The sequence below is a fragment of the Vicia villosa genome, linkage group LG1 (assembly GCF_029867415.1).
Source record: "Vicia villosa cultivar HV-30 ecotype Madison, WI linkage group LG1, Vvil1.0, whole genome shotgun sequence".
Taxonomy (NCBI): Eukaryota; Viridiplantae; Streptophyta; class Magnoliopsida; order Fabales; family Fabaceae; genus Vicia; species Vicia villosa.
The window spans coordinates 45540369-45554597 of NC_081180.1; the positions used below are offsets into that span (position 1 = coordinate 45540369).

General features: G+C 33.5%; 2 protein-coding genes across 2 annotated transcripts; both read right to left on the minus strand.

Moving 5' to 3' along the window:
• Positions 1-553: 553 nt before the first annotated feature.
• LOC131636215 (uncharacterized) lies at positions 554-3304 on the minus strand. Its single transcript, XM_058906859.1, has 8 exons — positions 2687-3304; positions 2541-2574; positions 2224-2442; positions 1945-2034; positions 1780-1845; positions 1607-1698; positions 1441-1488; positions 554-1351 (listed from the first exon to the last, which is right to left on the minus strand). The coding sequence occupies exons 1-8, from the start codon at positions 3079-3081 to the stop codon at positions 1234-1236; spliced, it is 1062 nt and encodes a 353-aa protein (XP_058762842.1). The 5' UTR covers positions 3082-3304; the 3' UTR covers positions 554-1233.
• A 232-nt stretch (positions 3305-3536) lies between these two features.
• Positions 3537-7615, minus strand: LOC131636225 (uncharacterized). Its single transcript, XM_058906868.1, has 6 exons — positions 7218-7615; positions 7024-7137; positions 6116-6196; positions 5507-5679; positions 5205-5301; positions 3537-4810 (listed from the first exon to the last, which is right to left on the minus strand). Exons 1-6 carry the CDS (start codon positions 7422-7424, stop codon positions 4697-4699), a joined length of 786 nt encoding a protein of 261 aa, XP_058762851.1. The 5' UTR covers positions 7425-7615; the 3' UTR covers positions 3537-4696.
• Positions 7616-14229: the final 6614 nt, after the last annotated feature.

Sequence of the window (14229 nt, forward strand, 5' to 3'; positions counted from 1 at the left end):
TACTGATTTTTCTCTCTCCTTCATAATCTCAACCACCCCATGAATCCAATTAAAACCAAAATTAAAATTAAAATAAATTTAAAAAAGACTCTTTCTTATTGGTTGTGCCTAAGAATGTGAATTTAGGGTCGTGTCCATGCAAGAATTGCTCTGTTATTTGTGTATTTGTTTTGTATGTGCATTAGTTTTTCCATTTTCAGCAAAACTCGCCTTTTTCTTCAGCTAAGCCCTTGCAAAATGGTGATAAGAAGAACTATGATGATGAAGATAATTGGTCGGTTTCTTCCTTGTATCCTTTTTAGGTTGTGAGGAAACATATAAATGAAAGACGGAAAAGTTCATATAAACTTTTTTCATAGGTTGTGAGGAAACATATAAACTTGTTTGATAGATGTAGCATATTTTGACTTTTTTTCCTTGTTATGACAATATATTTTTGGGAGGACCATGTTCATTATCATTTGACTGATAAATTTCTTAATTTATAACCATATAATTTTTATTAGTCCCATGGTTGCATTTTTTACACAACGGTAAGATTTCAAATGCCGCTACACCAAATATAATCATACAACATGAATGAACACTCATATTTTCCTGTTTCAATGTTTTCACATTTTGACTTTCTATTCATTTCTTTATACACAACACTATATATTGATTCCTTTATTAGACTTTGAAATAGTCATTGCAAAAATCTAACTTATTTGTTTCACAATGAATCTATTCCATCAAAAGTTATCTTGGTAAAGTGCCTACAACACATACCACGAGGATGCCGTTTATGTTGTAGGAAATAATCATTCATGTTTTAAGGGATTGTCGGAGTGCAACTCAAATTTGATCCAGGTTGATCCATTTAAATTTTTATTACTAAAAAATATTCTTTGAGTTGCAGTACAATGTTTATTGGTTGCAAAAACCTCCAATAAGACTGAGTAAAAGGTTGCATTTAAATTTATCTGTCTTCTCTTTCAACAAAAAAGAAAAACATTAGTACTAAAGGTCACCCATCTCTAATATTTTCCACATAAGCAAATGCATTTAAATCTCTTTAAAACAATCAAATATTCTGATATAATTTGTGATATACCTAGTAAAAAATCCCATAAATTAATACTACAAACTTACAATTCTGCATTTTATGTCTTCTCACTACTCATCTTAAAAAAATATCCCCTCTTTCTACATAAAAATCAAGTTAAGAAAATATAAACTAGCCAAATTCCAAAATCATCTTTCACATTGATTTGAGTGAGGAAACCGCGTTGACAACACATTGTGTTTGAGCTTCATTATCAATATGAAGACACCATAGCAGGGAATATGCAGTAACGCCATCGACAAGTAACTGAAAACCAATCAAATATCAACTCTTCATCACAATCACATATCTTACAAACACTAGAAAGAATCATGTAGAGAAAAAAAACTTCATACCATAATGGAGCATAGTGGGATGACAAGTCAAGAAATGTATATGGCCACCTGTTTTTCCATAACAAGAAACTTATGTTAGACATTATTGCAGATGTAACACATTTGCATTGTAGTAGTTGAATTGGAAAAACATAAAGAGAGTTATTATTATTATTGTTATTATTACCATAGTTTAACTATAGCATGAACAATCCATTGAAAAATGACATATGTGACTGTCCATAGGCAAAAGTATCCTATTCGAAACCAAGGGAAGTGCTGAAGAGGACAAAGAAATAGCAAGAGTAAGAATTCGCAGTATACAATTCAATGTAGTAATAATCAAATATATAAACTCACCAGACAATTTAAAGCTGTATCTCCTAGCAGAAAAACAGCATTGATGGTATGCATACTTATAGTCAGCTGCCACATACCAATATATAAGTATACAATATAACTTATCTAAGTCAAAGTTTTTAATTATATGCATGAGACAATAAATATAAAAGATAGTGTACTTACTAAATTTATATTGTAATCTTTGATGGTTAAAAAAGGAACAATTATGAACCAAAATGCACAATCTGTCAGCATTACCGCACCTGCATTAATCTATTCACAAGAAACAAAAAATATCATGATATGGTCAATGGCAATTGGTAGAACTCCACCATATAAAACCAGATTGTAAGGTGAGAATTACTCCACTTATAAACACATAATCAGACCATATATTGTGTGATGTGAGACTCTTAACGGTCTGTGCCAGAAACTGATAGATATAATTAGTGCAAAGCTTACCTGGAATAGTATTTGAAAGATATAACCCCAAATGCCTGCATGTTTGCGAACAATATGTTCTTGTTGAGATTTATGATGACTAGATGGATTAAAACTTTGAGGCAGTATAGAAGTATCATCAATTCCTTGCTCAGAATCTCCATCCACATTGTTCACCTTATCACCACTGGCTTTTTTATGATGCTGGTAACATCCATGCATGGACAGCAAACATCCTAGCTACAACATCAACAGCATAGCAGATATTACACACTACATTTTACACAAATAATTAAGCAACATTGCTAATGGAATTTTTTTCTTAAACTTTATATTACCCCAAAATAGACCGTAACTGAAGTAAAAGTCCACCTGATTCACAGAAACAAAACAAAGGATTGGAGAAAAATCAATAATCATTAATCAATAATATACAACACTGGTCCAAATTTGAATTCAAATGTAATGAAAATTGAAAACTTACTGAGTGTAATAATAAAAAACGCTTCCTCCATCAGTGGTAGCAATGAGTATGAGAAGAACCAACAGGACAATAAATGCAAAAACTCTAAAAGCTAACAACCATGCAGGGTGGATTCCTTTAAGACAAGGCTTCCAAGTTTCATCCTCATACAAACACAAACTTGATGATGATGATGATGTTTGTTTCTGGATTTCTATGTCATCATTTCTTTTTGACTTCCATGATAAAACTAAAACCTCATACTTCCATATAAGTAATGATGAAAAGATGGTTGAAAGCATGATTAATATGACACAAACAAAAAACTTCCAATTCAGCCAGTAACTTTGAATGGTTGTATCAGAAGTCATAATAGGACTCCAAGTTCCTTTGGAAGAAACTGTTACAAAGTTCATTGTGTTACTTTCTTTTGATTGTTGAAGAAAAATGAACAAATCCAATGTTTCTTGATGGTTTTGCTCAGAAACTTAGACTCCAAAAGACAAGAATGAAACTAAGTTTAAGAACCAAGGAACGAGAAAAAGCACATTGCAAGAACAAAACTATAAAGTAACATCTAAATCACAGGACCATTCTATCTATGCAGTCAAAAGTGAGGCTTAATAGGAAAGTGCACATGGGTTTCTTCTGCATTTCAAAAATTAGGATCAGGTGCCAATATTTTTGGGTCAGAAAGCACTAAAAAGTTGAACTCTTAAAATTTTGACCATATTAATTAATAAATGGTTTAATTATCAGATAATGTAGAGATTCTATTTTGAACTTTGGATAGATTTTGACACAGAAACACATAACCGACAATATTTGTTGTTTATTAATGTGTCTAATATAAAGAAGTAACATAGGTAAGCAAAGAAAAGGTTGAAAGTTGCAAAGTATAAAGCAACACAGGTAGTGGAGGTGAGAGAGAGAGAAGAGAAGAAATGCTTTTGCTTTGTATATAGGAAAGAAAAAGATGGTGTGCGTGGAGCATAAGCTTCTTGTGTTGCTTTTCTTGTTATCCAACAAAAATCTTGCTCTAAATCCCATGCAAATATTAAATTAGTCTTAACTCAACACAAAAGACATGCATGTTTTTGTGAACTTTTCTTGGGTTAATAGTATTAGTTTATTTTAAGAAATTGGACAGAGAGAAAGAGAGAGGAAAAGGACTGGACAAGGAAGAATTGTGTTTGGGTTTTGTATTGGAATGGTTGGAGTAAAGATGCTTCATGTATTCCAAGAAATACGAATCGTTTTGCTTCAATGCATGAGTCATGACTTGGTGACAAAGAAAATAAAGTGTTATTGTTGGGAGAGAAAGGGGTGACAGGGCAAAAAGAAAAAGAGAGAATAAAGATAAAATGATTATCTCAATTTCTCCATGCTCTTTTCTCTTGCTTATTCTTATATGAATATTTGAATAAATGGAAGATAATGATGATGAATAAATGGCTTGAATGAAGCAGCTCTGGGACCTAATGTGATCATCCTACAGTACAATCCTATATATATATACACTCTTAGTCCTGTCAAAATAAACACAACTTCAAACATGTTATAAGATACTTTTAAATATATGAATATGTTCTCTCTTGTTATATAGACTTGGCTCATTTTTAACCAATGTAAAACTTCAAAATTACTTTATCATGCTTAATAACACTGCTTATATTCAAATGCTACGTGCTTATGGTTAGGTAAGCACATAGAATCATTAAAAACTACTACAACCCAACATCTACTTCTTCATGGTTGAACTAAGCTATAATCACCATCAATTGATTCAATTTTCTATTTTTCCTCTTTTGGGTATGTAGGAGTTGGAAACAGAACATAATTTCAACAGTCTATGATCTATACTATGTATAAATATTGATTTCTTTCTTGAGTTTTTCATACTTCCATTCAACAAGACACATGCATCCGGAAAATTTATTCTCCGATTGGTTGTGAGAACAATAATCCTTCCTTCCCATACTCTAGAAGCTAGTAAATGGACATCTCTGAAGGTGATGCTGCAGTTCAATCTTAAATAGTATTGCAGTCATCATCGCCTAGCAAAGCAAGGGAAAACGGGGCAATGACCGCATTAAATGAACGCGAGCCTACTCTATCAACATGGATCATCTCATATTCACCTTCCTGCATTATTATACAAATTCCTGGTTTAATGTTGGATTTGATCAAGACACAAATAAATAGCCTTCAAACGAGTCTTAACTTAAGCAATCAAAGTGCAATCATCGGATGTCATAATAGTACAATTTGTCAATTTTACACCAGTTTCAACTCATAAAGATGTAGGGAACATTGTTGTGAGGTTAAAATCATGATACCAACTCCCTATGTGACAATGCTAAAAAAATATTTATGAATCAAAGGAAAATATGGTGCAGTCCATCATTTGAAAGCATGTAAAACATGGCTTAAATAAAGCTTTCACATTTGCATTATTTTCTTGCGGCATGATATGTTGATTTATGCAAGGAAATTGCAACCAGACAGAAAAAAACAAAGAAAAAGAAAACTTGCTTACCATTCTACCATTTGATGTGCTTAATGGGCATGCAGAAGAGTACTCAAAACTAGTCTTGGGAAGAAGTACTGGCTGTTCACCAACAACACCAATGCCCCTGTCATGTAGAAAATAAAACACACAAGTTATGTTGAGCTTGAATATTCAAAGATTTAAACCAGGTCTTTATTTACCAAATTAGATAAGTTACATAAATCAAAGCTATTGTTCGACATTAACCAAGTGCCTTGTTGATTTAAAAGGGAAAAGGAAGACACCTCGGAAGCATAACACAACAAAATAGCAAAGAATAATTAACTCACCATACATTTTCTGATTTCCCATTAGCGTCGGTTATAATCCAATGCCTTCTAAGAAGTTGAACGGTGTCATCTGAGTTATTGGTAATTCTGATTCTATATGCAAAAAAATATAGCCCCTTTGAAGGCTGACTTCTGCCTTCTATATATACACTCCTGACTTGAACCCTAACTCCCTGAATAAGATGAAATTAAATGTCAAAAATTGAATTTCTTATTTTCATGTATAAGTTTGTTGTGTATCAAGTGAAATACAGGTTTCTTGAAGACAACAATGGAATGAAACTCTATTTTCATTACAGATCACTGCAAACCGAATGGGAAGATAAACAGTTTTTACCATAGAAGAAAATTTAACATTTTTGTGCGAATTATGAAACCTAGGGAGTATATATCATAGATATATGCTCAATCCACACAGTTTAATGATATTCAATATTCCATTTTCAAGACATGGTAATATGGTATTAAGTTGATTATTCTACTGATGCAATCAACTTTAAAACACCATCCGAAAAAGAAAACTTTCTAAGTTCATTGTAATTTTCGTCATATAGTTTAAATCAAAGAAAGAAATATCTATAAAACACTAACTGAAAGAAGTGATCATACCAATGTTGTAGCATCACTGGAACATTTTAAAAGAGAGTGTGGAGCAATTCTTTTTAGCTCATCACGATAACTAGCTGCATCCTAGAAAGAATAAAAGGAAAGAAAGAGTGTCAACCAGAATATAAAAAAATGTAAATATAGGTCTAAAGTTGTCAATTAGAGCTGAAATATGCGCGGTATGCTGATCTGACAGAATGCCAAAAACAAAATTACTTACGAAACAGAATATGGAGTTCTGAGAGACAGTAGACGACTAGATGTGCTTACGTACAGCATTTAATTAAATGGTTGAGTTGAAGGTTGAAAGAAATAACGACAGTAGAATTTTGAAACACGGGGTCACAGAGGTACAACCATACTCCAACAAATTTGAAATCGGTTTAAATACATCATATATCATTTCTAACTTACTGATAAGAACGAGTAACAACTACAACAACAACAACCAAGCCTTATTCCACTAAGTGGGGTCGTCTACGTGGATCAACTTTCGTCATAATGTTCTATCCAGGACCAAGTTTCTATCCAAATCGTTAATCTCGAGATTTTTCTTAATTTCTTCTCTTATAGTCTTTTTAGGTCTTTCTCTTCCTCTATTTGTTTGTCTTCTCTCCATCTAGTCTATTTTTCTTACCACAAAATCCACAGGTTTTCCCTCTATATGCCCAAACCACCTAAGTTTTTTTCCATCATCTTCCCTCCTATAGGCGTTACCCCAACAGTAGAGAAGATGTGGTGCTACTGTCATCTCCTACAAAAACATGAGCTATTGAAAATGGTTTTAAATTGCGGTTGCAGTTAACTAGTACGAATAAAAAATCTAATTTCAAAACACACCTGCACAAAATTCAAAAATTCAATGTGAAACTAAAGTTGCATTCGATTTATTCAATAATAATAGTAAGCACCTGGAATCTCTCATCAGCAATTGCTTCTTTGATCATCCTCTTCAACCGCAAAACAGGCTCTTCTTCTTCAAACAACCTAAGCGAGTCACGAATCCTAGCAGCTTCCTTATAATCCTACACAAAATCCTCAATTCTCATCTTCCAATTTCAGATTCAACAATCGACAATGACAAAAAGAAAACACTATTACTAACCTCTGATTTTGCCGCTACTTCCATTTGTTGTTTCAACAGAGCGTAGGTTTGGGTCCGGGACAGAAACGAGGTTGGAGTCTCTTTATCCGAATTATTACCACATGCCACAATTACACAATTGCTACTCCTTCTCTTCAGCCTCGTTTCTTGACCCATTAACCGCAATCCCGCTAAACTCCTGGTACTACTTAACGATAGCGATTGCATTTTTTTCTTCAAATTTTTTGGTTTCAGTTTCTGATTTTGTTCTTGTTGTGTAGAGGGAGCGGACCAATGCTTACTCGTTTCGCTCGTGGGTATGGTTGGATGGTTTTTAGGATTGAATCCAAGTTACAAAATTGACCCTTGGGTTTAGTTCTTGTGTTGAGGGTATTAATGGAGAAATGTACAAATTTGTGAAGATACTGTTGAGTTTCTATGGAAATTATAAGATGTACGTGTCATGTACACCAGCATAGATAAGATTCTGTTTAATAGCTTAATATGTAACCGCAATTATTGTGTTGCACATTATTGATATGTGACAACTCTCCTAAGTACTTATTCAACTTCAAAGTTCGTGGATAACTCAACTATTTCACAACAGTGATTATTTATCTTTTCAAGCGATTATATAATCAAATTTTTATTTTCAAGTCAACAGCAAACTCAAGTAGAATTGGTAAAAATATGCTTTAATACTTTTAAGTGATGAAGAGAAAATAAATTTATTTTAAAATTGCGGAAATTAAAAATTAGTCTAGACACCAATGAAGGTCGATGGCGAGTGGATGTGGCAGGTTTGATCGCTGGTGGTCAACTCAACATAGTTTGATTGGTTCCGACAAGCTATTCAGGTCCATCATATATCAAATCTGATCCATGTCGTTTACTATATCATGTTTAGTTATTTTGGTTTGTGAATTTGTTTGTTATTCGATTAGGGTTGGTCAAAAATATCATGAACTTAATTAAACTATCGAATCGAAGTTAAAATAACCAAATCATTATGTATGATTGGTGTACCGGATTTGTGTTTTACTAATAATTTTATAACCAAATCGATAAGCAATTAACCAAAGTCAAACTTATCTCAAACCAAACTTATAGAGATACATATCACAACTACTTTATAAAGTATAAAATTGTCTAATATCATATTCCACTAAGGTAAAATACATTTTTGAGCTTATAACTAATAACTTATAAGTTCATCTGACCATTTAGATATGTTTGATAACAATTTTTTCATCACGAACTTATAATCTATTTTACTAGTTTATAACTTATTTTTTTAACGTTATTTCAAATAACATTTTACCTTATAGTTTACAGCTTGTCATTTTTTCTTTCACTTTTATCCTTTATAATTTATTTTAATTTAAAATAAAATAATTATGTATTAAATGTTTTTTATGCTATTTTACATTTATAAGTTTGTTGAGCTGTTAATTTTACCAAACACTTTAATTAGCTTATCAGTTATTCGTCATCAACCATCAGTTATATAAGTTATAAGTTATCGATCATCAGCCGCCAATCATAAGCTATAAGCTATCGGCTAGATTATCAATCAACTACTATTTTTACCAAACAAAACCTAAACTACAAAAAATACATATACTGATCTCAGCTAGTTGAAATCTAATTTAATAAATTATAGAAATAGAAGTACATGGAGTGTTGTTAGTGGGAAAGTGAAGATGATAAATGGTGGATGTAGAGGCCTGTTGAGTTTTTTGGAGCAGGTCAAATAGGGCCTTCTATTGATTTAGTGTGAAGCCAATATTCTCTTCTAATTATTAGTGTTTATAGACTTTGGCTACAGTCGGTTTCTTCAGGTAAGGAGGAAGTCTGTGCTTCTTGAAGCAAACTTTTATAGTATGGACGATTTTATTGGAATAGGAGCAAACTTTGTGACGTCTGCCACGACCCTTGGAGTTGGATTTGGGAGTTTGATCAAAATATTTTCCACGGAAGGGTTGCTTGTTGAAGTTCGCAACAAGCTTGTTGAGTTGTTGCTGTCGATCTTGTCGAATAAGTAGTAAGAAGACTTTGTTTATGGAAAGTAAAGGATGCATCAGCATTATCTGAGATTTGACAGGCGAATATGTTTCATTTAAACCTTTGAGAAAATGTATGACATAGTCACCTTCATTATAAGCTTTGATGTTTGGAAGGAGTTGGCAATTGCAGGGTGTTAAATAGGTGCAATGTGGAAGAGGGCGGAAATTATCGTATTCTTGCCACAATTTCGTTAGTATAATAAAGTATTAAGTAATTGTAGATTCACCTTGTTCGAGAGAGTAAATTATCTCCTGAAGGTCCGATATGTGAAATACATCCCCCTAATTGTTCCTTTCAGGAAGTTCTTCCCAGATTTCCAATGTCGTATTAATCTAGAGAATGCTTTCAGAGATTCCATGCTCGACGGAATTAGTTAACCATGACATTACCATGGTGTTGCAGTGGTCCCAAGCGATTTGGCTATTATCATAGGTAATGGGACGAGTTAGTGTTCCATTGATGAACCCTAACTTATTTTTAGAAAGGAGGGCCATTTTTACAAAGCGGGACCATGAATGATAGTTGATATTTGATAGATAAGGGGTGACGAGTGCAAGGCAAGGGTTGTCACTAGGATGCATAGAGAAATGGTTGGGCATATCATATTGAAAAGCTCTATGTGTATTTTGGTGTTGATCAGAAACGTCGTGCGAGTCTTTTTTGGTTGAGTAGGATTTATGAGACTTGGGTGGTAAGGGAGTTTTTTTGTTGTTTGAATTGTCAGCCATGATTGAAAGAATGAGATGATTTTGGAAGAAATAGAAAAGGGATTAGAATCTAGGGTATTCTTTTTGTTGTTGAAAAAGAATTTGAAGAATATTTGGAAATTAACAACGGATCTATGTAAATCTTTGGGGCTTTTAAAGAGATCATGATGATTTTCTGGAAAATTGATGGAGGTCGTTGTGGATGATTGAATAGGTGAATAATATTTTTATAGAGATTTGGAAGGTGTCTGTTGTTGATGAAGATTTGTGTATTTATGAACGAGCATTTTGATAAACTGGATATGAATCTTTGAGTATTGTGAGGAAATGTGAAGTTTTCTGGAAAAATGTTGAAGGTTGATAATGATTGTTGAAGGAAATCTTGGTTTTGTTGGAAAAATGTTGAAAGTTTGATAAAGACCGTTTGAGGGGGTTCTTGGGTTTTCAGGAAAAAATGTTAAAGGTTTCATGAAGATCGTTGAAGAAGTTTTGGGTTTTCTAAAAAAATGTTAAATGTGGATGAAGATTGTTGAAGAATTTATGGATTTTCTGGAAAAAATGTTTGAAGGTGGTAGAAGATGGGTGAGTTTTCGGATGAAGGTTATGGGGAATCAGATTGAAGAGAGAGAGAGAGAGAGAGAGAGAGAGAGAGAGAGAGAGAGAGTGTGTGTGTGTGTGTGAAAAAGGGATGGTTTTTATTAGGAGTGAAAAACGGGAATGCCCATCCCGTTTAGACCTATCCTACAAAAGTCCACAAAAAACAGGGCGGGATGGCCATAGTTAAGAGTGCAGGCCTAAAATTTTGCCCTGTCGCATAAAATAATGAGAGCAGGGCAAAGAACGCCCGCGAGCTTTGCTTCTTTTAAGCCTAAAATGTAAAATTTTATGTAAATGCTCATTCCTGCAAAAAATGGTGTGAGACGGACATAATAGAGGTTGCGAGCTGTTAGAGGCCAATTTGTTTATATATTTGTTCATACTTTTGAGGTCTTTTGCAACTTATAATTCTCTAGTGTTTATACATTCAATTCATGTAAATAAATAAGTATAAGCTTATATTGATTACTTGTTAGTTTCTTTATGTTTCCTTTTCATTTTGTAGGATTTTTTGAAGATAGCAAGTTTTGGGACTTAAAGTGTGCAAGAGGGATGCTTAGAAGAGTCAAGAAGTCCAAAACAATCAAGCAAATTTTTGCAAGCTTGCTTAGCGAGCCTGTAGCGCGCTAGGAGAAGGAGAAACATAACTGAGCCACATTTTGGAGCTCGCTTAGCGAAGGCATTTTGCTTAGCGAGGTCATCTTTGAAGACCAAGATATTTTCGCAAGCTCACTTAGTGAGACTAGCTGGCTAAGTGAGAAATTACTTTTTGGAACTTGAGTGAGGCACTTGTAGATATTTTTTGTGACCTTATCTTTATATTTTCCACCAACTTTGTTCATAACTTTTCCAGGGCATAAAAATAGTATGAGAGAGAGAGAGAGAGAGAGAAACATCTTTGGAGATTTTCATCAAGATTTCCAAGCATCATCCATCTTCATCTTTGATATTTGATGTTAGTCAATCTTCTTTTGTTACTTGTTTTTGAAGCTACCATGGCTATGGATAGCTAAATCTCTTTTGTGTCAAGATTATAGGTAGTTTAACTTGTATAGTATGTATTTCTTTTGATCTTTTGTGTATGAACTTACTTGATGATTAATATATGGTGAATATCTTGTTGTTTGTGTACTATTTGTTGATTTGAATCACTATTGAGAGATATTTTCAAACCTTAACCTAGAGATATTCATCTATCAATAAACAAACTCTAGAGATAGATTTGTAAGTTGCAACTTAATAATAACTTGTATCAAGCTTTAAAGATTATCATGTTGATTATTGGCATGAGAGATCGTCTAGTGGTTAATATGATAATTCTCACAATATTGTTTTAGAGATAAACGGTATCAAGAGGATATGTAATTGTATTAATCATTAATAAGTTCATACACGTGATTAATTGAATATATATAAAGCAAGTTAACGAAACCTAATCTTGACACGCTTTTCTCAAATCGTTCAAAATTATTATACTGTCCTTACTTAATTTTCATGCAATCGAAACTTTCCGTTACTCAAACTTTACCAAAAACCTTACTCAAAACATTTTTAATTGTAGAACAACAGTAATATCACATCAATCCCTGTGGAAACGATAAAGCAAATACTTGTCCTATAAAGTGTTTTAAACAAAATGGCGTCGTTGTGAGAGATTGACGTTTAGATATTACAAGCATTGCAATAGTTTTATTGTTTTTGAGAGTTACTTGTATTATTATTATTACTATTATTATTATTATTATTATTAAACTTTGATTCCTAGTCTTTTCTCACTTTTTTGGTTAGTGCTTCAGCTTTTTGTTTATGCGAGGAAGTGTACCTGTAGATCAACTCCTTTTTTATCTTGAGATTGAAAGGACTGGTTGTAGACTTAATAACAAAACAAGAAGGAGAAGACAACTAGCAAAAAAAAGGAGACTAAGACAAGAAGCTGCTACTTATTCAACATCTCAAACTCTTGAAGAAGTTATGGTTGAACCCTTACCACCACCTAGAGCTCCTTGCACTAATAGTCCTAGGCGCAATGCTCAATTTGCTCAAACTTCTAACAATGCAATACATTCTAAGATGAAGACCGACATACTTCAACTTTTGTATGCAAGTCCTTTTACCGGTCTTGATCATGAAGATCCTTACACTCATCTTACAAAGTTATATGAAATTGCTGGCGCAATTGGAGCTCCCGAAGTTGAGGAAGAGCAAGTGTTTAAAATATTGTTTCCTCATTCTTTGATTGGGAAGGTTAAGGATTGATACCTTGACCAATCTACTCAAACAATGACATATTGGAATGATTTAGAAGAAAAGTTTCTTGAGAGATTTTTTCCACAATCAAGGTTCATGGAAGCCAAGACGGATATATCGGTGTTCTCATAAGGTGCAAATGAATATCTTAATGAAGCTTGGGAGATGTACAAATCAATGCTTAGGAAGTGTCCAAGTCATGGTCTCGATGAGATCACATAAATACACATCTTTCGCAATGGTCTTCAACCTCAACCAAAACTCTTGTTGGATGCTATTGCTGGTGGTTATTTGATGGGAAAAACTGCGGAGGAAGCAATTGAAATCATTAAAAAAATGGCGCGGAATGATCACCAAGTTCAACATAATAGAGTGTATTCACAAAGGAAACCTGGACTTATTGAATCGGGGACCAATGATGCAATCTTAGCTAAAAATAAGTTACTTTCTCAACAAGTGGAGGAACTCACCAAGCAAATGACAAGACTTCCTCAACAATTAATAGAACTTCAAGAGCTTCCCAACAAACAAAAGCAAGTTGCCTTATGCAAGCTTTGTAGCGGAGAGCATCCTATCGAATATTGTCCACCGGTGAGTGAAGAAGCAAATTTCATGGGCAACCAAATCAAGGAGGCTGTCAACAAAGGCAAGTTCTTTATCAAAATCAAGGAGGATACTAACAAAGAGGAAACAATCAACAATATGGCCAAGGATGGAGACCAGAGAATTCCAATAGAAAAAATCCTTACCAAAATCCACCCCTTAAGAAAAACCTTCTAAGTTGGAAGAAACTTTGACTTAATTCATGCAAACGTCAATGGCTAATCAAAAGAGCAATGAGGCGACTATAAAGAATTTGGAGATTCAAGTTGGTCAACTAGCCAAGCAATTGGCCGATCAACAAAGTGGACCATCATTTTCGGCAAATACTCAAGCTAATTCTAAGAAGCATTGCAAAGTAATTTTGACTAGAGTGGTAGAGTAGTTGAAAATGGGGTTGGTAATGAGGTTGACAATGAAGAAGTTAGGATAGGAAAGAAGAAGGAGGTAGAAAAAGAAGTAAAACCAAAGAAAAATGAGGGAGTTATAGTTGAAAATGAGAGAATTGAAAAAGAAGGAATAGAGAAAGAAAAAAGTGAGGAAAAGAAGAAGAAAAATTCAAGAGGAGAAAAAGAAAGCAGTGAGTCCATCGATTCGAAATTTGTCATATCCTCATGCCCCTACAAGAAAAGACAATAAAAGGCATTATGCTCGATTCATGGATATATTTCGTCAATTGCAAATAAAAATTCCATTTTTTCGAAGCTTTGGAGCAAATACCTAAATATGCGAAGTTCATGAAGGATATTCTCACAAAGAAGAAAAGATATACGGATCAAGAAACCATCATCCTTGATAAGTTGTAGGGCAATCAT